General features: G+C 40.6%; 1 protein-coding gene across 3 annotated transcripts; it reads right to left on the bottom strand.

The window, feature by feature from the left end:
• Window positions 1–811: 811 nt before the first annotated feature.
• On the bottom strand, window positions 812–27386 carry MMD (monocyte to macrophage differentiation associated). Of its 3 annotated transcripts, XM_025439958.3 has the most exons (8): window positions 27109–27386; window positions 19015–19096; window positions 15161–15321; window positions 12168–12242; window positions 10329–10430; window positions 8379–8448; window positions 7327–7369; window positions 2568–2705 (listed from the first exon to the last, which is right to left on the bottom strand). In XM_025439958.3, the coding sequence occupies exons 1-7, from the start codon at window positions 27132–27134 to the stop codon at window positions 7328–7330; spliced, it is 558 nt and encodes a 185-aa protein (XP_025295743.1). In that variant the 5' UTR covers window positions 27135–27386; the 3' UTR covers window positions 2568–2705; window position 7327. The 3 variants fall into 3 exon arrangements, with proteins under 3 accessions (XP_025295741.1, XP_025295742.1, XP_025295743.1); XM_025439956.3 differs by lacking the exon at window positions 7327–7369 and having other exon boundaries at window positions 812–2705; window positions 27109–27371; XM_025439957.3 differs by lacking the exons at window positions 7327–7369; window positions 12168–12242 and having other exon boundaries at window positions 812–2705; window positions 27109–27378.
• Between the last annotated feature and the right edge of the window lie 546 nt (window positions 27387–27932).

Consider the following 27932-nt stretch of genomic DNA (forward strand, 5'->3'; position numbering starts at 1 on the left):
ATGCTTCAAGAGTCTTTAAAATTAGGTTTGATCAGGATGCCTCAGTAGCTCAGCGGTTGAGCTTCTGCCTTCGGCTCAGGTCATGATCCCGGGGTCCTGGGATCAAGTCCTGCATCAGGCTCCCTGCATGGAGCTTGCTTCTCCCTCTGCCTGTGTCTCTGCCTTCTGTGTCTCTCAAGAATAAGTACAATCTTAAAAAAAAAAAAAAAAAAAATAGGTTTGATGGAGGGTTGCCTGAGGGTTTACTGAGGTTCATTCATGCTGGATGAATTTTCAAGTTTCTTGATTGGTTTGTTTTGCTGACTTTGAAAATGCAGTCATGTGTGTGATGACATGCATTCTCATCCCAGCTCCCTGACTCTGGAGAAAGGAGTCCAACCTTTTTGACTCTGCTTTTTGCAACGTAGAAAAGGGGAGAATGATGTTGAACATTCACAGGTTTTGTTTGCAATATGATGTGTGTCTGGTTGCTAATATACAAGTGTGTAACTTCAGCTCTATAGTATATTCTATAAACTAAACCAAAAGGGCTTCTCTTGGTAAAGATATATTATTTATAAAATTTACGATCTTTAGGCCCCAACTAGCATATTTTAAACTGAAAACATGTGATTCAATGTCTGAATTGGCTCTGGCATTTCAATTATTAAAAAGTGGACTAGAAAGTTCTAGATGACAGGCAGCATTTGTGTTGACTGACTTTTCAAAAAAAAAAAAGGCTAGTATACAAATTAAAATGCTAGATGAGCTCAAGCTCTCAAAAATGCATTATCATCTTCACAGTCATCTAATTTAGAGACAATGGAACAAATCCAAGTAACAATTTTATTCTAGTCTATAGCACAATTTTTTACATACATTTTAGTGGTTTCAACAGTGTTACTTTTGAGCAGACTTTAAATGAATCCACAAAAGTTAATATATTAAAAACAAAATATACACAAAACAACAGGCATCAGGATGTTCAGAATCATGCAGATAGGGATGGTCTGGTTGGTGTTATCACCGGGCACCTTGCCTATGTAAGAATTTATCAGCAAATACCAGTTCTGTTCTTCATTCCCATTGTAATTCACTTAAATCAGAGCATTCTAAATATGCACGCCCAAAATAAACCCTCTTTTAAAGCCATATAGTACAACATTTCAATGAATAAGCCTAAATGTGTCATTAAACCAACTATTCCACTGATCAAACCCAATTCTAGCAAGCAGTCAATATGAGCACAGATCTAAAGGCAAGGTTATCTCATTTATTAAAACACCAATAGGAGATTAATAAACAAAGCAACTAATGTTAATCTTAATATAAGACACTGAAGGAAAACCAAAAATAATATATTAAATACCACTCGACTGAGCCAGGATATAACCCATGAACTACAGATGCATGAGTTTCTACCTGTCAAACAATGCTTTAAATATTCTTCTACGGAAAAGAAAAAAGTATATCAGGAGATACAGAGGAAAGATAGGAATGTGAATTTGTGCATCTAATTCCACAACTGAAAATGAGTATCAAACTGATAATATTAAGCTAAGTGACAATGACTTAACTGACGGGCACCAAACAGGCAATACCACTATTTACTGTAATTCATAATACTCTTCAGGAATCTTCAGTGGATGACCACTCTAATAATACCATCATAATATAGTTGTGAATATTCATCCACTGTAGAAAGAGACCCTGAAGAAAACATGGCAAAGGCATAGAGAAAAAGTTGAATCTTTTGAAAAAGTTAATGATATCAAAATACTTTTCCATCACTGGTAAACCAAACTAGGTCAAGTATATGCCCCAAAGCAGCATGGAATTCAGAGTCAGAGGTTGGCAGAAAAGTTTGGAAAACCGCAGTTTTTAAAAATTGGCAATCCCCCTATGCTTAATAAAACTATCAGAAGAGGTATAATGTTTGTTCATTTGTGGAATGTTGACAGCTTGCTGCAAAAATTCACATGAATGAGGAACCGCAGATGCGCTTCAATGAAATATTCTTTAAAAATTTACAAAAAATGAAAATTTCTATTTAAAAAATAACCATGTTATGCCAAGATGAAACATGGTAAAAGTAGTGTAAGTTCTGTCCATGATTCTTCACACAGCTTATGGGAAAGTGATAGAAACAATTTTCTCTTAAAAAGGAATCTTTGTTATTGCACTGACTTTTACAACCTGACCTAGTAATTTAGAAAAATCATGTAGGAAAATCTGTAAAATTAAAATACAAAATTCTGTTTGTAAACATCGGCTGGCCAAGTCTATCCGGAGTCCTTCATGATAGTGGAATGGAATGAATAATTAATTCACTACCTTATTTATCTGCTGTGAGGCGGAGAATTCTAGAACACAGCTTTTAGACTTTCACAGTAATTATATTCAAAAGATAGAAAGTCAGTGCAGTTGTCTTTTTTTTTTTTTCCTCTGTGCAATTTTCAGCTCTTACCCTACTTCCAAGTGCCATAATTGAAATAATACTGGTTTTGAGACCTAGTACAGATTGGTCATAAATGTCGCATAAAGTCTGTAGGACTTCGATAAAGGTATTTCCAAATGGCATAATAATGCACCGCAGCTGCCGTGGCCACAAACAGGTGCCAGATGGCATGGGCAAATGGAATGATGCCATCACTCTTGAAGAACACAACTCCCAGGCAATAAATTATGCCCCCACAGGCAAGTTCATGAAGTCCATCAGTGTTATTCTGTCAACAGAGGAAAAAAAGAAAGAGGTTTTGATGTTACTCTTGAAGTGACAAACTGAAGAGATCACTGCAATTCCCCAAAGCTAGACAATGAAGGAGCTTCCCAGACAGAATCCTGATCTGTAAACAGGAACTAAACCTGAGTCTCTCATGCACCCACCTGGAGTACCCTTGGGGGCTGTCTTGATTGGGGCAGGCAGTCGGGCCCCCCTTGTAAAAAGCAGCACACTCCGCTCACCTACAGCATGCTGAAGCGGACTCTAATCCATCCAGATACGGGAGTTCATTTTAAGCAAGTATAATCTTTGACTTTCCACCTTCTTTAAGAGCTTCCTTCCCTACCAAGGCACATCCACACTGCCACATTTATAATGGACATCTCGGCCCAGGTTCGCACTTCCCCCATCCTCTTCAAACTCTGTTCTACCCTGAGACTTCCCCTGCTTATGTGAGCCTACGGCTTCCGTATGGCTGACATGGGCAAATTACAGCTACAAGTGGCCTCGGAGATCAGACAGCAGGGAAGGATAACATACTTCCTGACCTTCTAGATGTTGCCGGGCCATTTTGTCTATGAGCCCAAGTGTTTTTTAGCTCAGCAGGAAGTTAACAGTCATGTGTGCTTTATAACACAAAAAAGGAGAATTTTTAGGCTGCTTGAAGACTTGGCCCATCTTCAAAATTAAACTAAGTTGTATGAATGAGGGGAAGAGAACAGAGGCGGGGCTCAGGAGGCTGATGAACAAGTCAGTCCCCTGGATTCCTGATGACTAGGAATAGAAAGGTCTCAAGTTCTGCAGGGTGGTGAAAACCAAGCCAGATTTTGGCAAGGCCTTGGAAGGGGATGGGTTGTGTGGGTGTCCCAGAGGCCTGGGCAAGCCTGTGAGCCCTGGAGCCTTGGACTGCAGCCAGGTCCAGCTGGGAGCATGGGAAAGCTCTAACACAGCCATCAACCTGAATGGGTCGCATGCACCTAGACAGCAGCAGCAACGGACAATCATGAGCTAAGAGCCAGGCTGAGGATCTAGGGCCACAGGTAAGGATCAGTCCTTTCAAAGTTCACTAAGACCCCATGGTTTTTGTACGAGCAAAAGATGGGGAAGGAGCCAACCCACATCGACTGACAACAGGTTTCTCATTAACCTTTGAAAAATGAAAGTGTCAGCCAGATCGGTTTTTATCAAAAACAAACAAACAAAACCCCCCAAAACAACCCCCTCCCAAAATACCACACATTTATTATTTCCTAAAGATTACAAAGCAACTGATATCCGTTAATTATACAAAATTCTATGTGTATGTGCATTAGGGGTATTTTTCTAGAAGGTATTCATCAGATTCCCAAAGGGGAATGTAATTCCCAAAGAGTAAAAAGTTACTCGTCTTATATAACACAACCTCCTTATTTTAGAGATGAAGAGAATGGAACCAGAGGAATGAAGTAACCTGAACAAAGCCACAAAGCTGGGCACAGCCCAAAAGATACCACTCTTTTTTTTCTCTCTGCTAAAACAATAAGCAAGAGACCAAGCCAAGTATAGAGGATGGTTCTGACATATATTCTGGTAACAGTTCCTCAAACACCACATTTAACTTACCAACTTTCAGAGAACCAGAATGTAGTTAATCCTAAAACAAAACCTGTTTTCTTCATTACCTATGTCATTGCGCTATTACTTTATCCCAGGCACTCTTTGAAGTGTTTCCATATATTTACTCATTTAATCTTCACAACCCTATATCAGGTACTATTAGTATCCTATCTTTACAGAGGAGAAAACTAAAACAGAGAGATTACATAATTTGCTCAAGGCTATGTAGTGCTTAAGTGTCAGAATCAGGATGTGAACCAAGGTGGTCTGGTTTCCTGAACTTACATTCTTTTGTTGGGGAGGAATGGGGGGAAATGGGTAATTTTTTTTTAAATTGATAATTAATTTACAGAGTGCAATGCATAAATATTAAGTGAACATCATGGGCTTTGACAAATGCATACACCTATCTAACCCATACCTCAGTCAAGACAGGCAACTAGCCCAACACCCTCTCCCAATCCTGGACAATCTCTTCCAGGCAACCACTGCTCTTACTTCTGCTATTACCACAGACTACGTCTATCTGTTTTAGAGCTTCACATATGGAATTATACTGTACGCCTATTTTTGTGTCTGGCTTCTTTTTTTGTACAATTATCACATTTCTGAGATTCCTGCACATGCTTATCTATATCAATCATTCTGTTTTATTATTATTTAGCATTCCCTTGATTTATTTAATTTGTTTATCAGTTCTTTCCATCCAGGCCTTATGGAGTCTTTTTGTAGATGTTTTCATTTCTGTTCGGTAGAACCTGTTAAGTCATAAATTTATGTTTAATTTTACGATACATGGCTAAACCATTTTCCAAAATAGTTATACCATATTACATTACCCCCAATGATGAGTTGGAGTTCCAGTTATTTCACATCTTTGCCAGAATTTGGTGTTGTCAGTCTCCAGGGTATATTCTGGTAGCACATTGAGGTTTTAATTTTCATTTTATTTTAATTTCACTTTAATTTTAATTTTCTGATGATTAATGATGTTGAGCACTTTTTCAAGGGCCTATTGGATGCTCATGTAACTTTCTCTGTGAAGTGTCTGTTCAAGTGTTTCACCCATTTTTATAGGATTGATTCTTAATCACTCATTTGGATTATTTTACATATTCCATATACATATCCTTTGCCAGATACATACAGAGAAAGCAAATATTTTCTTCCAGTCTGTAGGTGTCTATGCATTTTCAAGTTTATTGATCTTTTCTTCTGCAGTATCCAATCTGTTGTTAACCCCTCCAATAAATGTTTTTCTTAATACACTGTTTTCAAATCTAGAATTTCTACTCACTTCCTTTTTTGTAGTTCCATTTCTTTTCTAAGGCTCATTTGTTTACTCATTATGTTTTCAAGTCCCTGTATGCTAATTTCAACATGTCTGTCATCTTTGGATCTATTTCTATTGACTTGCTTTTTCCTTAGGTGCATGGTGTCACATTTTCTTGCTTCTTGCTTATCTAGTAATATTTGGATAAACGGATGCCAAACTGTTAATATATAGATTTTGCTGTCTTCCCTTCAGTAATGTTGAGTTTTGTTCTGGCAGTTTATGTACAGAGGATCAATTTTATCCTTTTCAGGTTGTTTTTGGCCTTTGTTACAATAGTTCCAGGACAGTCCTTACTCTAGAGCTGGAATAGTTCTTCTCCTAAGGTGTAGAGGTCAACTTGCTAGGTTCAGTTGAACACCTGTGTTGTTCAGCATGGTCTCTCCACTGTGGCTGGCTGGACTCTGATCAACCTTTCAGCACCAGGCACTTATGGACTCTCATTATCTCACAACTCTCCAAAAGCCACTCTTGGCCAGGGCATGCAGAGTCTTGCCCTGCACAGGTTCAGCTTTGTATCTGGGCAAGGACTCAGGGAAATCCCTTTGTACATTTTTGGAGATACTTCTCTGTGAAGCTCCCTCTTCTCCAGGATCCTACCCCAAAACTGCAGCAGGCTCAGTAGCTAAAATACTGATTTCTGTTTTCTCTACCCTGACTACTGCTCTCTGGTTCCACTTTTTTTGGTTGCAGTTTGGAAAGTGTCCCCAGGGAGAAAATTGGGGCAAATTTGAAGCTCATCTTTCTATTCAAGGAACACAGCCTTGTGTCTGTGGTCCAATGCCAAGAAACAATTGCTTCAAATATTTTTGCCAGGTTTTTTTTTTTTTTTTAATCATTCTTTATAGCAGAAGAGTAAGTCTGATAGTCCAATATTCTGACCAGAACCAAAGCTTTGAGTGTCCAGTCATACCGTTTGTTAGTTCAGATGGCTTAGGAGGTTCTTTTTGATCTGGTCTCTATCTCCCTCTCCAGCTTTATCACAAGACTTGTGCTATCTGCAAAATTATCCACCTTGTGCAGAGGCACACTCAAACAGGTACACACACACTCATATTCCAAACAATGAACTATTTTCAGTACTTCAAAGGTGCTGGTGCTTTCCCCCTCCCCAGGGCTTCCTTGATGCCAGATTCTTTCCTATCCAATTTGCATCATCCCTACTATCTCTAGGCTTTTTTCTCTTTCTGAATCAGCTTGAGGATCATTTCCTTTGGTGCTTGGGTCATGTGCTCCCATAGCAGCCTATGCTTTTCCCAATCAAAGACATTATAAAACTTTATGATACCTTTTCATTTATATGAATTTTAGGTTCCTGCTCAGTAGGAATTTCTATGGGGGGAAATATGAGGATTATCCTGTTTGACTATCATAAACGTTAGTCACCGACTATTGTACAACTTGTGAAAATGCCAAGATTTAGGCTAGTAAAAATACTGGATAAACCAGCTTCTATGATACCCCGAAGGAATTTATTTGATGTTCTACTCTAATGATTAGTAACCTACATGTACAGACCCTGCTTTATGTTGCTTTGGGTGTCCTGATTTGCCCTCTAACAATATGGCCTTCAAGGCAGATTTTCTCGTTTCCATCATTCACCTCCTCCCCTTCACTATTCCTTGTTGCCTTTACCAACTAAACTATATTTATTTTTGGTGCTAGGTAATTACAAAAGCTATCATAAAGCTCTTACCTTAAAGAAACATATTTTGTGACATTCTCATAAGATATATTCTCTGAAAAAAAAAAAAAAAGCAAACCTCTATAGCTCCTAAGTCTTTTACAGGTGTTTTTGTGACCATGGTAGGGGCTATATACATTCTTATAATGTGCCTATGAGCTCAGGAGTGAAATTATAGGTACAATTCTTCTGACCTTTGTAGACTGAGAAAAGAATCCAAACTAGATACATTATGAATTCCTTAATTAACACAGTGGCTAATGCCAAAAAATGTAGAGCATAAGACACTGGAGCTAATGGCACTACATAAACTAATGGTACAGTAACCAGCTGGATGGGATCACAAGGCTATAACGATATGCTTTATTTTCAAACTGAGTGATAGATACACATGGATTTCTCAACAGCAATTCAATTTGAAAGGGAGTTCAAAATATATACACTGACCACCTACTACAGGTAATGTTATACTTCCACCCACGAAAGTCCTTAAAATTTTCAAGTAAAATTAGAAAAAACAAAAAAAAAAGTCACTTTCCTGAGAAAGAGAAATAATACAACTTAAAAGCAAGTAAGTGAAAGAAAAGTAAGAGTGAAGACTTTTGGGAAATACTAAATAAAATATTGACACAACCGACATCTTGTGGTCCTTTTAAGATTTAGGAAGTCAGTAATTTATAGTTTTTTCATTATAAGACATCCAAAAAATTACCCTCCTCCATGGATTTATGGTTGAGACACCCAACAATTCAGGCAGAAATATCTATCTGCAGATGACTGCATGCCTCTTTGGGAGAAGGATAGGGAAGGGGTGGGGTGAACAGAATGGTTGTCCAAAAGAAACACATACAGAAGATTATTATATGGAAAGAAACATACTTCAGTATATAACTTCCCCAAACTACAACCAGTAGCTCCTATAGATTTCAGGGACTTTGTTGTTATATACTTTTTCTTTGGAGTCTCCAGTTAATAATAGACACATCATAACTTCAGAAAGAAGAGTCCCACCAATTCAGAAAGAAATAAGGTGAAATACTTAAAATTATGAAGCCATTTCTTACCATTGACGTCACCACCAAAGCTGGAGAAAACCCCATTGTGAGATAGAAAAAGAGTTCAACCACCTTATACCTGCAGGATAGAAAGGCAGCTAATTTTATCTTCCTGTAATACTTAGATCATTTCCATACCAGCTTCCCTCCTCCTTTAAGAGAAAAATGCAAATTCTTAAACTATTCCAATGAACATATTTTCCCAGTAGGAGACCTTTGGGCTTCTAATTAAAATACTACAGTTGAGTCACAATGAACTAGTATTTCTTACAGGATTGAAATGGCATCAAATGCCACATGCGATTTGGAAAATGTTTGCTACCAAAAGTGTTATTATTGCATCCAATCCACCATGCATTTCCCCCTCCCAATCCCAGAGTATTTGCCTTCATCATCACTCCAATCCACAGCTACAAGAAGTTGAAATTATGAAGAAGGACAGAGATGTCGTGTGGGGCCGGGTTTATCAGTGGCAAAGGGATGGAAGCCCTAAGGAATAAAGGGCATTTAATTTTGTCTCTATTTTGCATCTGCACAAACTCTGACTTGTAAGGCTCATTGCATTAGGCTACAGAATGTCTGAAAATGCTAAGAAACACACTGTATTAAAATTCAACTTACGTTTCTGCCTAATCAAAGTAAGCTCTAAGTTCCTTGGAGGCAGTGGCCAAGTTTCATTTATATTTGGATTTGTAAGGCCTAGCACAGCACCTGACATGATTTAGGTACTCCCTAATATCTGCCCAACCAAATAACCAAGGGCCAATCACATCTCATTCTCCATGTTTTATACTCAGAGTCTACCAGGAAATAACCTTATCATGGAACTGGGAAGAATGGATTTGTGGGTTTGGTATAAAAGGAGGCCTGAAATAGGAGAAAAAATATCTATTTCACCTTACTTTCTATTTTATTTAAGGATGTAAGTTAGGGTCAAGTTTGAGCCCAAGAAGCAAACTGTTCCCTTGGATTTATATACATACTACATAACACTACTCAGAATTGTTAATTGTGGTCAAAGATGCATTTAAGTGACTTTCAAAGTCAGAAGTTAGTGAAAACTGCCATTTTGTTCTGAAAAGAAGAAACAACTGAATACTTTATGATAAACACAAATTATGTTTGTATATGAAAGCTATTCTGCCAATAGCAATAGATAAGCTTATAAACTGCATTCAAGGACAATGATTTCATGCTTGTGAATTTCTCAAGTTCAGGTATGTGAAATAATGAAAAGAGCCATGGAGTAGAAACTAGGACACTTGGGTCCTACTTCTAGATGAATTGCTAATTTGATGCACATCCTAAATGGCTTCATTTTTTTTTAAGCATGTAGCTGGAATAGATGACTTTGAAGGTCTCCTCTAGGGCTGTGATGCTAAATTTCAATAAGCTTTCCTTTTTATATTGCTTAACACTTATGACTATGGACTATAAATAACAGGTTAAAAAATGTGCCCTATGGTTAGAATATTAAGAGTTTGGATGCTCTTCCAAATATTCCCTTCCTCAGAGAATCCTAGTTTGGAAGTCTTTTGGGTATGAACCCAAAAGGGAGGTGAGTGTTGTTCTGGTGCTTATCTATTAACTTCAATCTTCACTGAAAGCTTGAGAAGCAGTTATTTTTCTCATGTGATAAGTAAAAATCACAGAGGATAAGGCTAGTTTGCTGATAAGGTCAAGTCTCCTATGGATGTGAAGTAACATCCAACTAAAATAGTAGTCCATCTTGTCCCTCAAATGCATCCTATCACACATGTGCCATTCAGTTCTTCCCAAAGCAATTATCTACCAATAATGAATACCAAATGGTTTCGAAGATTTGTTAAAAGCAGTATATATTGTTTATGTATTTCTACTATTCTGAAGTACAAATATAAAAAGCAAATTATGTTGTAATGTAGATAAAATTTAGGCAGTTAATTTTAAAACTATCAAATGTAGATTATTTTCTCTTACTTTTCATGGTAGAGAAATACATAAATGGTTCCTCCAGCTGCCATGAGCCAGATAAACCAGCGCATATGAGATGCCAGGGGTCCAAGTTCACGGAGATTTAACCTAAAAAATGTAAACATGACAACAAAGAACAGAAGTGATAAATGAAGGGAATTCATAGGACCTGTGTTTTCCTCTAGGCTTGAAAACTGGGCAAGTGCTGGCATAAAACCAGGATGAAAAGGCATTCAACAGGTCATGGAGGTATTTAGGCAATTTCGGTAAAATTAATAATTCAAAGATAAAATTGTTAGTTGACCTTTAAGACTTAGAATTAGTTCCAACGTGGTTTAAAAATAGAACCAGCTAAAAGGAGATATGCAGAAGTGAGTCCCACCACACCTGTGATGCCCGACTTTCCTTATTAGGCAGACTGCTGTCAAATCAGCTTAATTCTGATAATATATTTGGGAGCAGATTGCTTACAAAGCTTAATAAGAACCCTGAACAGAATCCTCAACCAGGATCACCTACCCACAGCAGATACCTAATACATGGACCAAGTATCTCCATTACCATCTCTCTGCCAAGGCGGAACATGAGAAGAATTAACTCAACATATGTTATGAAAGACATTTTGTCAGAATTTAACTGTGGGCTCTTGTAAAGCCTGAATTTTAACATGCTGCAAATTCATTTGTATTCATTTCATATTAAGAATAGCTATGAGAAAAAAATCAAGTGTTATTCTGATTGACTATGACTACAAAATTATTATTTCCAAACAGAAAAGGCACCACCTGCCTATTGAAAACTACATGGGAAAAGGTTGCTTACTATAATATTTGATTCTTTAGCTTTTAAAAATTTTATTTCCTTATTTTAAGTTGTGGAATACTTCCCCAAATCCTGTAAGTGTTCTTGCTCCAATATGATGCAGAACTATAATACAGTGACAATTAGGGAGAGAACACACTTTTTACTCTAATAGATAATTAAGTTTCTTTGTAATGATGGATGCTACGTAAGTCAGAATGTAGAAGCCTGCTGTTTCTAGTGACTATAGCAAAGTGAATTTCTGAGTGTTTAAAACTGAACCATGTCTTGATAGAAGGAATCTAAAGTTCCTTTAATTGTAGGTTTCCAGGAAACAAAAGATTCTATCTTATGTATACCAAAAGGGCAGAAAGACTAAAAAATTGAGCAGAATGCGAGGTATTTTATTGTTTTTAGTACTTCATTTTTATTTAAGTAATCTCTATGCCCAACGCAGGGCTCAAACTCACAACCCCTGAATCAAGCTGCAGCCTCCACCTACTGAGCCAGAATACTAAGTGTTTTAAATAGCTAATTAATTAGTTATCTTACTCATACAGCTAATGAAATGAGAAGTGCACTCCATATATAGTAGCTACTGTGCTGTGAACTGAAGACAAATGGGATAAATTTTGAAAGTGAGCTTGTTTGCCTCATACATATTTATAGCATTTCCACTTAAATGATTAGATCTCCAAGTATTCTGAGCAGCAGCAGAAGTATATAGAAAGAACGTGGAAGGCTAAGGTGACATATTTCGAAAGTGAGCGTGCTACCTAGCACACAGTTCCTAGCACTTCCTCTTGAACAATCCAGTGCCAGATATATATTCTGAACAGCAGTGACATTTTTTCCTTAAAATCTACAATCTGACCCAAGTTTTTTTTTTTAAAAAAAGCATCTATGCGTGTGTGTGGGAGGGAGTGCGGTAGGGGCACTACCCTACACATACACACGGGGCAGGGACATGAGGAAGTTAGGGAAGGAAGACAGACATTCTATCCCAAAAACACTACCTTAAAAAATAGAAAGACAGGATCTTACCATGGAGCATAAGAAGCAGCAATGAAGAAATAAATAACCATTCTATCACACATGTGAAAACAATGCTCCACTGTCCTAGTGGGGGGAAAAACAAGTTAGGCAAAGTTTTTAGAAAATTTTCAGACTCGCAGCATGGGTTATCATTCCACTATGCTGTAATTTCCACTCCTGTTCTAGTTTCTTGTGGCAGTTATAACTTGGCTCTCAAAGTCCCACAGCTATTTTTAATGATATAAAGCTACAAGTAAAAGCTTTATATTAATTTTAAGCTTGCACATACAAAAGTCACCATGTATGAGATACAGGGGGCAGGACCCCACAGTAATCAGCTCTGAATTTATTCTGGTTAAAATAAATAAAATCTGTCTGTGCTGCTGTTTTACATTTCTTTTAGATCTGATGTAACAGAAAAATGAAATTCCTTGAGGGCAGACCATCTCTCAACACCTATCATAGTGCAGGGCATGAAGGAGTTCATGTCTTTCTAGAACATCTTCAAAGCAGCTCTCATTTCAAATATCTTAGTGTACACAAGAAGTTATAATAAAGGAAATTCAAAAATTAATTTAGGAATAGCAGTAACAAAACAAAACCAAAAAGGGCACATTTGCTGCAAATGGGTAGCCACCTGGATTTCTAAGTGAGCTCTTCCTTCCAAAACAGAAAATTCAGGAAGTGTACAAAGATCTGGCTCACTGAGGTCTAGCCAACCAGTGGATTATAGAGAGAATCTGCCCTTTACTAAGGTGATTTAAAAGTATGAATGCACTGCATCGTCTTGAATCCATTCTCAGTGTCCAAGGGGTGATACCTGTAACTTGGGTGAGTGCTGGCCTTAGATTTTGCCTCACTACACACACGGTGTTGACCAAAGCAAGTTGAGGATGTTTTAGTCATGGCTATTGTTAGTCATATGTTAGTAAAGGGGAAATAATTTAGGTCTTGGATCTAAAAAAGCAAACACTAGATTAATGCTTCTCAAGCTTGACTGCCTATCACAATCATCTGGGAAGCTTATAAAATATAGTCATAAACTCTAGTCCAGAAGATTGTAATTTTTAAAATGGCTAGAACATGGGATAGGGGATGGAGGGATGAAGAGAATCTTTTATTATTATTATTTTTTAAACTCTTTGGATGATTGTGATTCCTAATCATGTCTAGGGCCTTTCTAATTCTGCTTTCTAGACTGCTATGCACTTGTTACAGCAGGTAAAGTCAGACCTGTAATTTTATTCAAGATTCATCCCAGCTTCTCTGACCCTCACTTATATCACAGGGTAAATAGAAACGACAACATTTCTATCATAGGAGTATGTGTGAGGAGTATGTGTGATCACCTAGACCATGTGTTCATTAGGACAGCATCTAGCACATAATAGGTACTCAATAAAGGTCCATTCTTTTGCTTCTAAATAAGCCTAGATTTGGATACATAAAAAATTTAGGGCAGAGCAAAAATTCACACTTATAACTCTAGCAGTGCTAATTCAAGGTTCAAGAAAGCCTGGTTTCTATTACACTTTCTTCTCCAGAGCCTGGGAGGGAGGCCCTAAATAGTGAAGTAGGTATCTACAACTCTTTATTGATTCAGAAATCTAGATATCAAAGCCAAGTCAGCCAAGGCAACCACAAGCGTTGGATTGTGCGAGGAAGATAATGAAATACCCTGGCCTCTGGTCCCTGTGACATTGTGTGCTAGGGAGACAGAGACTTTTGAGGCTCTCTTGTGAGCATGCCCCAGCAAGCCCTTGTGATCCAATGCTGTGGTTTTATTTTAGGTCCAAGAAGCTGTCACCCTATAGGCAAAGCTGGCAGGCTGGGAACTGTAAGCAATACTGAGAGGGGTATGGGAGTCAGAAGTCTGGGACAATCAGACTCAGCTGGTATTACTGACCGGAGCAAGGCAAGCCACTTCTGAGACTCAGATTCCTCAGGTGAAAAATAAGGGGTTTGGATTAGATGACCCCTAAGGATCCTTCTCACTCTGACACTATGACTCTACATATAAGGAGACCAGTAATCACCTCACGAATCCCAAACCCTATTCTTAGATAAAGCATGTCTTTTTAATAATAGATTGTTTGAATAGTTTGAGATGTTTTTGGACATTCTGTAAAACCAAAAGCTATATTCTAGTATTTTAAAACACTCTTAAGTCTGCTCTGAATCCTCCTTTTACAAAACAAAATTTTGCACTTTCAGGTTGTACAGAATCCATTCCACAAGCAACTAAATGGTGTGCTTCTCGCTTTGGATTCTCCCAAATTAATCCTTCACTCAGAGGAGGAATGCATTCATGTCCTTCTTATTAGGAGGCTAGCAGGCCTGGTGTGCCTTGCAAAGCACTTGACAGCTAATAGTAGCAAAACATGTGAATTCTGTTTGAGTAAGATACACAGGACCTAATTCTGAAAGCTGAACTTTGCAAAACAATAAACCCAAACTGTAGCCAACCTCCTTACATTACAAGCCCTGGTTATTTGTAATTTTCAAATCATTTTGGCATGCACTGTCTCATTCACCCATCGCAAAACCCTGGGAGTCGGGCATCATTATTGTCATTTTAGTGATGAAGAGATGGCAGCTCTGTGGGGTCAGGTAACTGACAGAGCTAAGTGGCAGGGCTGGGCGCACTCCGAGGTCAGTGTACTTAGTCACTACCCCACAGCTGCTGTGCTCTTATGGTGTCCTTGGTGAGCTGACAACCTTAAAGGACAAGTCTCAGGATTTTACATTCTAAGTCCCGGGGAAGCAGTGCAATTTTGTTGGTGGCTTATGAGTAATGCCTGCTTTCTTAGATACATATGGGGGTTCTCAAAGTCTGTCCAATCCATAGGAATCTTCCTGGATAACAGCACAGCATTATAATCCACAAGGTAAGAAAAGGTCTATCCACTCCGTAGCTCTGACCTGATTGAAACATGCTGGTATGGGAGGCTAGCCTGGGTCAGCTATTCTGATCTGGCAAATGGGCAGGCCACAAATGGTACCTTAAGTGGCTCTTCTTCCACGACACAATGTGAAATACTGTGGAAACGATGAAGAGGGCGCAGAGGCCCATCCCGTAAATCCATGCGGTGATCTTTTCCCAGCAATCGTCTGACAGCCGATGCAAGAGGGCACTGCCCACGATGGCTGGAACAATGAGGAACTGAGGGAAAGGCAAAGAAAAGTAAATATCCTAGGTTTTACTATATTGAGAACTTTGTTAAAAATACATAGGTTTCAGGGCTCCTGGCTGGCTCAGTCAGTTAAGTGTCTGCCTTTGGTCGTGATCCCAGAGTCCTGGGATCCAGCCCTGCATCCAGCTCAAAGCTCAGTGGGAAGCCTGCTTCTCCCTTTCCCTCTGCCTGCCACTCCCCCTGCTTGTGCTCGCGCTCTCTCTGTCAAGTAATAAAATCTTTTTAAAAATTACATAGGATTCCCAGGGACAATTTTAGAAAGATCATTTTAAACACTTGCCTCTCCTGGGTAATCCTAACAAGAGCCAGATGGGCTGGTTGGTGGCTGCCCTGGGCACAGCAAATGCTGTTTAGGGCCCAGGAACAGTGCCCACCAATCAGTACACAAATAAGCAGGTAAAGGAGGCAACATTACTCAACTGTTGCAAGGCAGTTGTTTTTTATCCTAATTTCATTACACAAGAATATATTTCATCCTATTCTCTAATGTGATTTAGAGTAGGCATTTTGGGACCTCTGGGTGGCTCAGCGGTGAGCGTCTACCTTCGGCCAAGGCATGATCTTGGAGTCCCAGGATTGAGTTCCGTATCGGGCTCCCTGCAGGGAGCCTGCTTCTCCCTCTGCCTATGTCTCTGCCTCTCTCTCTGTGTCTCTCATGAATAAATAAATAAAATCTTAAAAAAATAAAGTAAATACATAAAAATAAAGTAGGCACTTAAAATATTCAAATGCCAAGCATGTATCCAGATTTCTCAGGGAGGGCATACTTTTAAATGTTCTTTCCTATTTCCCCCATGATCTACTGAAATCTCAACATTTCAGCAAAGGGTTAAGTGAATGAATCGAGGTCATAAGTATTAAAATGTACACCACATACACAAAATCAACTGTGCAATCATAGGTCCTGATTTTTAGTTTGGATCTGTACATTCCACCAACCTGGGAACTACTGCAAAGTGAAAGCATTAGGGGGTTATTTCATTTTTAATAGCACCTTTCAAGTAAGCAAGACTAATCCATTCATACCTATTCAAGTAATTTTAAGAGAGAATCTTACAGAGAATTTTGTTTTCTGTGCCAAAGTTTATAGTCATATGAACACAAATTTCAGTGTCTATCATATGAGTAGGAGTATGATTAGTTTTTTTTGAAGACTTCATCTTTTTAGTTTTTGGTTTCCTGTAAAATTGTCCATTTATAATAATGGACATCCTCAGGAAAAATAAACTTTTATTAGATATTAGAATAAGCATACCTGGCAAAGAATGCAAACTTGAGCAATCTTTTTGTCCCCAACACCTACGTCTGCCCTCTTGCAACAAAATATCACATCCTCTAGATAAGATCAGCATTGAATTTTCAAATGCTGAAGTTTTCATTGGCCCAGATGGTATGAGAAAATTAAAGACAGTAGTTTTTCTTAAGACAGAACTTTATGTATTTTGAGATTATGTCCTTTCTACTTTCTCATGTTAAAGTATCCTCTCTCTTTAATGAAATGAGGACAATGGAAGTTTGTTTTGTCTGTTGTAGAAATGTTATTGCTCTATGAAAGTCAAAACTCAGAGATACGGTTTAGTAAATTTAGTAAGATGATATTTTCTGTCCTAAAAAATTAACATGGAGGTTTTGTCAGTTTTTCCTTAACTTTGTTTTATACTAGTATTCCTTAACTTACAGCATACCCAAAAGACATAAGGGATCATTCAGATCCTTCTCCAGCAAAAATATTCCTAAAGGTGAACTGTACATCTCAACAGTCAAACCATATTATATTTTAAGTGCTCAATATAATGCTAATTAACAAACACTTTATTGATTACTTTTATTGGTCAGTGGTATGGAAACTATTATGGTACACTGTACCTGTAACTTTCATCAGTGCTTTGCTGATAAATAGAAAAAATAATGGATGTATATTGGAACAATAAGAAAAAGAAGTCTTTTTTTATTATATATCATACATATTACATATTACATATTATATATTATATATATTGAATAAATTATTATTCAAACTTTTACATTCCTCATACACATACAAATACAAAACTTTTCCTTATGGGCCTGTGGATAATTATCTTTGGAAATAATTTTACTTTTAGCTGTTAAATTCATCAAACATTTGGTCAAGAATAAAAAAAGATGGGTATCCTGACAGGTATAGAAGATAAATTAGACCAATGCATTCTTTAGTCCAAGTTGGTACTCTAAACATTTTGATCTTCTGGTCAAAGCTCACTTCACATAACTGTGTCACTAAGGCAAAGACAGGAGTAGATCAAGTCTAAAGAATTCCAGCAAATCCTTCTTGTCCCCAGAATCTAAGCTATGGGTCCAGGGAGATTGTACATTAGAGAGGTTACTCCAAATTTCATTACTGTAGCTCTTTTACAGAATTCAGGGCAGGCTAGTCAGGTATTAATTTTTCCTCTTTGGCAAGATTCCAGGATATTAATTATTTAAATAAAGGTCTTTTTAGTCCTTAAGGCAAAAGGACATCCGGTGATAAATTGGGACGATGTTTCAGTATTAATAAGTATTATCTGAATTCTACTACTATAATATATAAAAGATTCTTCATAAAATTTGATTTAGCTAAGGAATGACCAGTGGCATGGATCTATTAGATTATAAAGGAATCTACTAGAAACCAGTTTATTTGGGGTTTGCCTGGCATCACTGTTTCTTTACAGAAAACCTTATGATTATTCTTTGGGGAAGAAGATTAAAGACATGAAAAGGCACGACTAGAATCCAAGCAAATTTTATTCTAATGACATATGTACACAAACTATGTGTTGTACTAACACTATCTAAAATAATTACATGAACTTGTTCTAAACACTCTTCATGAAAGGATTAGATTGGCCTCCTTTTTTTCTTATCTTCATACTATATAGCAGCTACCTCCTTTCCTTCAAAAAGTCTCACTAAATGCAACTTTCAAAGAGAATAATGAAACCATAGATAAAGGGAAATTTATAATGACACGACAATGTCAGTAACACATTAACAGGAAAACTAAGAAAATATATTCATAAACACCACACACAAAGAGAAGAAATGCACCAAAGCATTAATCAATCTCTGGGCAGTTTATTTTTTTTTTATACATTCTTCAGTATTTTCTAAGTTTCTTAAAATGAGCATGTTTTGCTTTTATTAGGAAGAAAAAAGTTCACTAAGAATTTAGGGATCGAATCAGCTTTTTCTTCAACAATGTGGAGTAACATCTGCTCTGAAAAGTGGATGCTGTGGAAGTTGAGACTGTACGGCTACCTGTTTCAAGGGATCACTTAGTAAGAAAAAGAATCTTTTTCAACAAATCTGTGCATCTTCCTTGCCACATGAACACAGCTGACTGTCTTGAAAAGGTGATTCTCTTCATTCCAGAGCCAGTAGTCCTCCTAAGTAGTTTTCATTGGTTTTCCTAGAACTAAGGTAATTCACTATTTTTATTATTTTAAAGAAGATATTGTCAGTGCAAATCAGTTTAGGATGGACAGAACTGGAGTAGGTCAGAGCACTCATGCTGTGGTAGGTGAGGTCCCAGAGATAGATAGGTATATCCAGCTATGGGCGGAGGGTCTTAGAGATAATTGCCCCTCCTCCCACCAGAGTCCTCTGGGAAGGATGCAAAGGGCAGAATGTGTACTCACTGCATGTGTGTAACAGTTAGCAGCATGTTCGTAACAGGTTGGTTTGTAGCGGCCATTGGCTGGGGCCCGGTGGTTCATGAACCTGGACAAACAAAAAGACATCACGTGAAATAAGCTCTAAGTGTATAAAGAACAATGGGGAAGGCTGCCAGTATCGTTTGGTCTATTCTAATTGAAGAGGCACTGCTGGAAATACCTAGTTACAGGAATAAGACCAAAGCCACTAAACAGGTGTAAACTGAGCCAACAGCCATGATCTGAAAGCAAATGCCCTAGTTTATTGGATTAAGTATTCTTTCAGTTTGCTCAAAAGAAAAACCTCTACCGACCAAAAACAAACAGAAATCAATCATATCTACCCCCCTTCAACTTATAACCCCCCATGCTAAAACCAAAACCAAAACCAAACCAAACCAAACCAAACCAAACCAAAACAAACAATTTAAAAAAAGGCATAACCAAATCTTAAATCCTAGGTAAAGAAGGCAAGGGAATTTTTCTAAACTTTACAAATGCCAGTAACTGCCATTCAAAGGAAAGGGATACAATGCAAGGTTTCAATTTTCTCTCTCGAAATGTATAAAGCTTTTATAAATCTTTACACCCTATGTTTCACGATCAGCAGGCCCATACAACTAGTTTCCCTATATCATATTACCTGTTCCAGCACCAGACAGCTTAAATAAATGATGCCCGGCTGCCTCTAAGTCACCTAAACTGGAGGTATGTTTTTACCTGAATTCTCCCAGAGTTAAAAACAGTTTGCTTTCAAATCCAAATATATTAACTAGTACCTAATATTCTGGCTATAAAATTCATACATACACACAAATGTATGTATAGATCTAAATATCAAAATCTGTTACACATATAGACACATACCCACATTCCATAATTCCCTTTGGGCCCACTTTGTGGAAATAGCATGAATAGGTGAAAACCGTGACTATCATGGGACCTGAAGATATGAACAGCATCCTTCCACTTCAGTGTGTAGATGCGGATCCTCTAAAACCCAACCCACACTCGTGCCATGTTTCATGAAGGATGCTGGCTTAGTCTGTTTGTTCTCTGGAAAGGCAGATGTAAATTCAGGAAGATAAAAAAGCAGCTGCCCAAAAGAAGCAGATGCAGAGAAACAAAGAGAGGTAGAAGAGATCCAACAGCACTCAGGTCTCAGAGGCCCTGCTGCATTCCTGTGCTTGGAGCCTGCAAGACATCAACAGGCTTTGAGCTATTATAAATTATCCTTTTGCATGAGCTAGTTTAAGATGGGGAAAAGGGGAGAGTCACCTGATGCTACTGAGTTCTGACTAGTTATATCTTATTTAATTACCATGATGAAAAATGGTACCAGGCTGAACCAAATGGCAGAACCAGGTCTGAAGCACATGGTCAAGCCATCCTAAACAGTGCCTGGCTTAGGAACAAAAGACTAGCATTTTCTCCCTGAATTAAAAGGGCCTGTTTGTTAGGGGTGCTTGGGTGGTTAAGTGTCCGTCTTCGGCTCAGATCATGATCCCAGGGTCCTGGGATGGAGCCCTACATCGGGCTCCCTGCTCAATGGGGAGCTGGTTTCTCCCTCTCCCTCTGCCTCTTCCTTCTGCTCCTGCTTTCTCTAATAAGTAAATCTTTAAAAAACAAAAATAAAATAAATAAATCTTTTTTAAAAAAATAAAAGGGCTTGTTATCCTTAGAACAAATAAATAAGAAAGTGGCAGTTCCTGTTAACCTAATACACAGAGTTCAGGTGGAAAATCCATTGCGGAATGAATCTGGGACAATGAAGATATTTCTCTTGGACCACCAATGGGTTAGTTATCTAACTAGTGTGCAGAATATACGGTATTGAATGAAATTTGTCAGATGGTTTGAAAACTGATTAAGAGAAGCATACAGTTAAAAGCTCCATAATTTATCCAAGCTATTCTTGCACATAGATAAAATAAGCCTTTTCTCCCCTGCTAATCCTTTAAGTAATTTTACTAATTTCCTAAGGGACAAGAGTGTTGCTACATAGCTCTTATTAGTAAAAAGGAAAATAATTGCACTCTTGAGAAGAATGCTTCAAAGGCATCCCAAGCATTCAAGGATGTACCTCATCATTACCCCCAGACATAACAACAGAGCTATAAGTAGCATACCCTATTAGGAATTTTTAAAGGGTAAAGAGCAAGGCTCCAAGATGGTAGAGACTAGATTATATTGAGAGTGTTCTGTTTAGGGCACAGTAAGTAGGGTTTGTCTACCCACCACCAGGCTGAAGACTAAAATAGCAATTTATATCTCTGGCAGCCCAATCTAAAAATAGTCAAGCCATTACACAGCAACAGGGATAGACTTTCACATTTTCTCCTAAAAGCAAAGAAGCTGGGTGGCCATGTTTGTGACAGCTTAGTCCCTGCCCACCTGGAATCACTCAGGATAAAAATAAACTCATAAGTTATAGAGAAAAATATCCCACCCATGTGACTAAAGGTAGTCCCTTATGGCCAGAGCCAGATTCATGGAATAAGGCAAGAGAAGAGCAAGTCTGCAAGGAGCCTATCACCGTCTGGAGCTCACTGAAAACCACCCCACAATGGGTTCTGCTGAGAAATTTACAATGCAATTTCCCCATTTCTCTCATCTGCCAGGGTACAATCAAGCCTCCAACAGAGCCTCCTGAAGGAATCATTCCTAAAAGCTAAATGGAAAAGCAGAAGTAAAATGCAAATTAACTCCCACTCACTGAACCTATTCTATTCTCTTCCCCAAAAAAGAATGAAAAAGGTTCTCAAGTGTTATAGAAAACAGCACCCATTTATGGAAACCGCCTCTACCTAAGGCTGAGTAACCCTAAGGGTTATCCAGTTATCTGATGCTAGAAGAGGGTATCCACTAATATTTTTACAGGGTTTTAAATCTAAAAAGATTTAGTCCTGGGTATGGGAAACACACTTTTAAAAAGCTATTATTTAATTTTTGAGGGAGGGAGGGACAGCGGGAGAGGGAGACTCTTAAGCAGGCTCCATGCACAGCACTGAGCCAGAAGCCAGAAGCAGAGCTCAATCTCAGAACCATGAGTTCATGACGGAGCCAAAACCAAGAAACTGATGCTTAACGGAGATGCCCAGGCACCCCTAATAAAACTATTTTTAGTCAGGTTGGTTTTCTCCTCTCCTAGCTCTGTCTTTCAACACTCTCTCTTGCTTCCCCCTTACCCAGCATTCTTAAGCCTCCAATCCCCCATGACAAAATTTCAAAACCTTGAGAGAAAGAACAGAGGGATGCCTGGGTGGCTCAGTGGTTGAGCGTCTGCCTTTGGCTCAGGGCATGTTCCTGGAATGCCGGGATCGAGTCCCACATCAGGCTCCATGTGAGGAGCCTGCTTCTCTCTCTGCCTATATCTCTGCCCCCCGCCCTCTGTCTCTCATGAATAAATAATAAAATAAAATAAAATAAAATAAAATAATATATATATATATAAAAAGGAAAGAACAGATAGCCCAAAGCAGTGTGCCTTCTGAATGTAGATCTGTGACCGACCAGCAGATCTGTGAGGCCCAAGGTCAAATCCCAGAAGTTGTCCTTGATTCCTATGTATTCCCCTTTTCCAAATACAAGTATTGTCAATACTACTTCCCAATATATTCCAGATCAGCCTACCTCTCTACAGTTCCACAGACCCTACCTTACCCATCAAGACATTTACATTTCCAGTCTATACAAACATGAATCTCTTAACCAGTCTCCTTGCTTGTCCCCATATAGACTCTTTTCTTGATTCAGCAGTCACAATAGTCTATGAAAACCAGATCACAGCACACATCCCAACTTTGGCTTAAAACCTGCCTTTGGCTTCCCCAAGTGGCCCACAAGCTGGGCCCACTGCTTCTGCAACCTCAGGAAGCCACCTTCCTCTCACTCTCTACCCTCCAGCTACACCACATCCTTTCTGCTCCTCAAACCACCAACGTCTTATCTGGCTTAGGGCATTTGTGTTTGCTGTTTATTTTTGCCTAGAACATTCTTCTCCAGAAGGTTCAACTCTCCTTACCTGTCAAGCTCAGCTTAAATATCACTCCCTCAAAGCCTTTCCTGACCATCCTACCTAAAGTATCATTTCAGCCTTCCCCAACCTAGCAGAGCCCTTATTACAATTAGTAAAAATTGGTTTTTTTCAACTTGAGCATTTTTTTTTTCATCTTTCCCCACTGTAATGTGAATTCCATAGCCTTTTTGTCTGCCATTTCATTTCCAATCCCAAGCACAATACCCAACTTCTTGCTGGAACTTAGTAAGTAAATGCTGAATGAATGAATGAATGAATGAATGAATGAAAGAAAGAAAGAGAAGAAAGAAAGAAGAAAAAAAGAAAGAAAAGAAAGAAAGAAAGAAAAAAAGAAAGAAAAAAGAGAAAGAAAGAAAAAAAGAAAGAAAAGAAAGAAAAGAAAGAAAAGAAAAGAAAGAAAGAAAAGAAAGAAAAGAAAGAAAGAAAGAAAAGAAAGAAGAAAGAAAAAGAAAGAAAAAAAGAAAGAAAGAAAGGAAGGAAGGAAGGTTCTAAAAATAAATAAATAAAAAAGAAAAAAAGAAAAATTCTGCCTGTTGTTAACTATTTTATCTAAGGGAGAGATATCCCATTGCCAGTTATTTTCACTAGGGATCCAATAGGTTCTGTATGTAACAAAGAGAAATAGGCAGTCTTAGGACCAAAAGAACCTTGAGTCTCATGAAAAGAAAATTCTTAAAGGCTAAAACCATGGATATTCCAAGGTTCTTTCAAAAGGACTTGATGGAGCAACATAAGCCAACTCCTACTGGCTTAGTATCTTATTATATTAGCCAGTTTATGAGTGAGCATGGTGTTCTGGAAAAGTGTCCAATGCCAGAGGTGGTGATAGTGGTGGAAGACATTTAACGTAGTAATTAAATAAGGGAGAAAGCATATGTATAAGAAGACTACCCCATGCCTGTAATTCAATGTTTTGAAAACACGTGTTTTTTAAAAAAAGCAACAGGCAGTGCTGGGAGACCCTAACACTTGTGAATAAGGTACTTTATCACATCATCAGTTTAAAGCTAACCAGTGGTCACAAGGCTGGCACTGAGGCAAGGAGCATACTTTTCCTCGGATTTTCAGAGGCCAAGACTGGAGAAATGAGTATGCACCAACAGCACCATACAGAAGCTCTGTGGGTCCTGGGCCTCCGCGCTGTACACATGATATTGTGTGAGCAGGGAGACAGAAAAAGGTGAACTGGCAGTATGGGTGGTGGAGAGAGACAGGAAACTGAATTGAAACCGATCTGCCCTTTCTTAGCCATGTGACTGTGGCAAGTTCCCTTTTATTCTCCAACCCTATTTGCTTGTCTATTAAATGGGTATAAAATCTGTCTTCCAGGGTTAGAGTTGAGAATGAGATGAGTAACACACAAATACCCAGTCACTGCCTGGCACAAGTAAGCACTCAATAAATGTAAGCAATTATTCTAATCAGCCAGGGATGCAGTGATAAGAGAAAATGACTCTGGGAGAGAAGGGTGTGGGGAGACGCAGATGTGGAAAGGGTAAAGCAAGAGAAAATACGCTCTGTGTCCCAGTGGCATTTCTCCACATCCTAAACTTTTTGAGAAGCCAAGCATGCTTAAAAGCCCTCCACTTAAGGCAGTGGGCTAAATTTCCTCACAGCCTTCCTCTGCAGAAAAGGCAGAACTCTGGAAATTTATCCAAAGCCACAATGACCACCAAATTTCCATGATGAACAAACCAGAAAGGTGTTCATTTCTTGTCACTTAGGCATAGCCACAAACTATGGCCTAATGAATTGTTTTTGCTGCAATCAGATGCTCTTCAAGGGAGTCCTGATGAATCTATCAGGAGGGGTGGCACATGCATTCAAAGACAGTATGTCCCTCCCTCCAGTTTCTCTGTAATCTATCTACCTATAACTTTTCTGGATGCTCAAAAGATATATAAGGAACATGGCTCTAAGAGATGATGAATAGTACTCCCAGCATTTTAATGTTGTACACCATAAAAATCAGTACTTTTTTTGTTAGTTTGTATTTGCAGGCTTTATGTCCAAGATCAAATTTACTTTGAGAAACGGCTTTCCAATTTTGTCTGTAACAGAAAAATAAGAAATTATGCTATCATTCAATCTCCAAAGAAAATCAGGGTAGGTGTAGGTGCCATCAAGAAAATAAATGTTAAATATCCATTGACAGCGTGCAGTTACTGAGAAAATTACACAACGTCTATGCCACACCAAAATAAAATGCCTCTATTTTTCATTTTTAAATGAATGAAGTAGAGCACAAAATCACATTACTACACTGATAATAAAGACTGGGTAGGTTAGCATCCAGCAAGAGTAGTTCAATCAGCTAAGAAGGTAGGATCTGAAATGAAGGTGTTTTGTTGTGTTTTTTTTTTTTCCCCATTTCTCTTAACGTTGTTTTAATGTTTGTGCAAAGTAAAGTGGAAGGGGGGGCTTTTATTCAAAGGATAGGAAAGAAACACAATCAAATAAAGAAGGGTAATTTCACAGAATATTGCCACTGTTCTCTGAAAACAGGAAGAGCACAGATGTTCAAAGAAGTAAAACCAAATCAAACAAACCACATGCACAGGGCTTTACCAATCATGCCTGAATGCATGTTACTTTCTGCCTTAAAGCCCCTCCAACCTCATTCCTGACTTCATGTTCTAAAGCCAGACATCATGGGTCCTTTTTGCCTATACAGGCACTGATCTGTTCCCACCACGGGAATAGTGCCAGGCATTTAACACCCTGAGTGATGAGCAATATTCAGAAGTTAACCCAAGTCTTCAAACCCATCACTCTTATTCTAATGGCACAGCCCACCTCAACTCTTTCTATGTGCATTTTTGGCTCCTTTACCCTTTGGGACTGAGGGAGGAATGAGAAGAAAGAAGCATAATGGGGTGAGTGGGCATCAAAGGATCAAGGAGTTGGAAAGGGAAAAAAGCGCAGTCTGAAATTCTGAAATACAATGTGTGGAACACTTAACAATACCCTCCTTGGAAGATTTTTCCTGCGTTTCTTGGCTTCCTTCAAATTCCCCATCACTGCACACTAGCGAAGGTCTGGGAATGGGGCCACGGCTGACAGATTCAGACAAAGGATGGAGAGTGAGACACAGGGGCGATGAACTTTCACCCACTTAGAACGAAGAAGCATTAGAAGGGGGGGAAGGAGAAGGCCCAGGGCTCCCTCTGAGAACCATGGGCCAGCCTCCATCCGTTGCTAAATGTCAGAGACCCGAGTCCGGATTAAGGCCACCGCGCCCCCCGGAGCTGGGGTCCCCGTCCCCCCCCCCACCCCCCGGCCCTCCGGTGAAGGAGCTGCCGGCCAACCTTCCGGTGGCGCCTCCTCGGTTCCTCCTCCTCGTTTCCTACACGGGCGCCTGCCTCAACAGCAGCTCTCGCCACCCGAAGGCTAACCTGCCCCTTCGCAGTGCCCGACACAGCACCGCCCTCGGACGCTAACCCTGCAAGCGAACAGCACTGGCAAGGCCCGGCCCCGGCCCGCAAGGCTGCAGCACGGGAGCCTGCCTCAGTTTCCCCGTGGCTAGGGCCGATCGCAGACAACGCACCAGAACACCCGGCACCCGGGTTGACAAACCCCGCCGCAGGGCGCAGCGGCTGCCCGGCCCCTGTTCGCGCGCCCCCAAAGCAGGGAATGAGGGGTGGAGGCCAGAGCCAGGGCCGGAGGATCCGGGGTCGGCGTCTGCGGCTGGGGTTCCGGTCTGCAGAGAAGGGCGCGAGCCCTGGCGGGATGGGGTCGGGTCGGGCAGGATGCGGTGGGGTGAGCAACGCGATCGCCTGGAAGGAGGGCGGGCTCGGGGCTCGCGGCTCGGGGTCCGGAACCCGGGCCACGCACGAGATCGCGGTCCTCGGAGGAGGGGGATCGCCCAGGGGCCGCACGGTGGGGACCCCCCCCCCGGAGCTGCCCCCCCACCCCCCGCAAGGTGCGGGCTCCGCGGGGGATGATGCCTCCAGGTAGGGAGCCCGGACCCGCGCCGGACGAGGCGGGATCTGGGACCCGCTGGCGGCAGCGGCGGGGCAGGGGCGCCATCCCTCTCTCACCGCTGGAATCGGTTCTTGAACCGCATTGATCCTCCGCTCCTTCTCGGGGCCCCGGAGCTCCGTCTGGTCGGCGCCGGCGGCAGGGCGCGCGGCCCGCATCGGCCTGGGCTGCTCCGGAGGCCGCCCGCGTGCCCCGCGGACCGCTTGGCCGGGCAGGGCGGCGTGGGCCGGGCCGGGGGTCGGGGCAGGGCCGGGGCCAGACCGGGCGGCTGGGGGCGGGAGGGAGGCCGCTTAAACGGCCCCGGCGCCTCCCGCCTCCCGCCTCCCGCCTCCCGGCTCCTCCGCCCCCGGGCGCCCGCGCCCCGCCCCGCCCGCCCCGGGCCCGGCTCCACCCCTGCCAGCTCCGCCCACCTGCGTCCGCCCGCGGCCGCCGGCGCGTCACCACGCCGGGCGGCCAATCAGCGCCCCGAGCGGCGCGGCGGCAAAGCTGCCATTCATCCCGCGGAGTCCGGGCGAGGGGGCGGGGCCTCGCGGCGGAGGGGCGGGGCCTCGCGGCGGAGGGGCGGGGCCAGGAGAGGAGGCGGCCTGGGGAGGCGGGGCCCTCCTGGAAGGGGCGGAGTTGGGCCAACCCGCGAGGCCCAGGCCAGGGGGAGAGAAATTGCGCGGGAGGAGGTAGGCCAAGACTCTAGAAAGCAGTGGTGCAGCAGGTAGCAGCAAACCGGGGCTCCTGTCTGCGCTCCAGCCCTGGCTCTGTGGCATTCATTCGGTCTTCACCGTTCATTTCTTCGTAGCTCTGTTCATGTATCCTTCACCACCTTGGGGCCTGCGCTCCCCAGGCTACTGAGCGAGGCTCCAGGGCGGATTTAAACACCTTTCCTTGTCTG

The sequence above is a fragment of the Canis lupus genome, chromosome 9, assembly GCF_003254725.2.
Source record: "Canis lupus dingo isolate Sandy chromosome 9, ASM325472v2, whole genome shotgun sequence".
Lineage (NCBI taxonomy): Eukaryota > Metazoa > Chordata > Mammalia > Carnivora > Canidae > Canis > Canis lupus.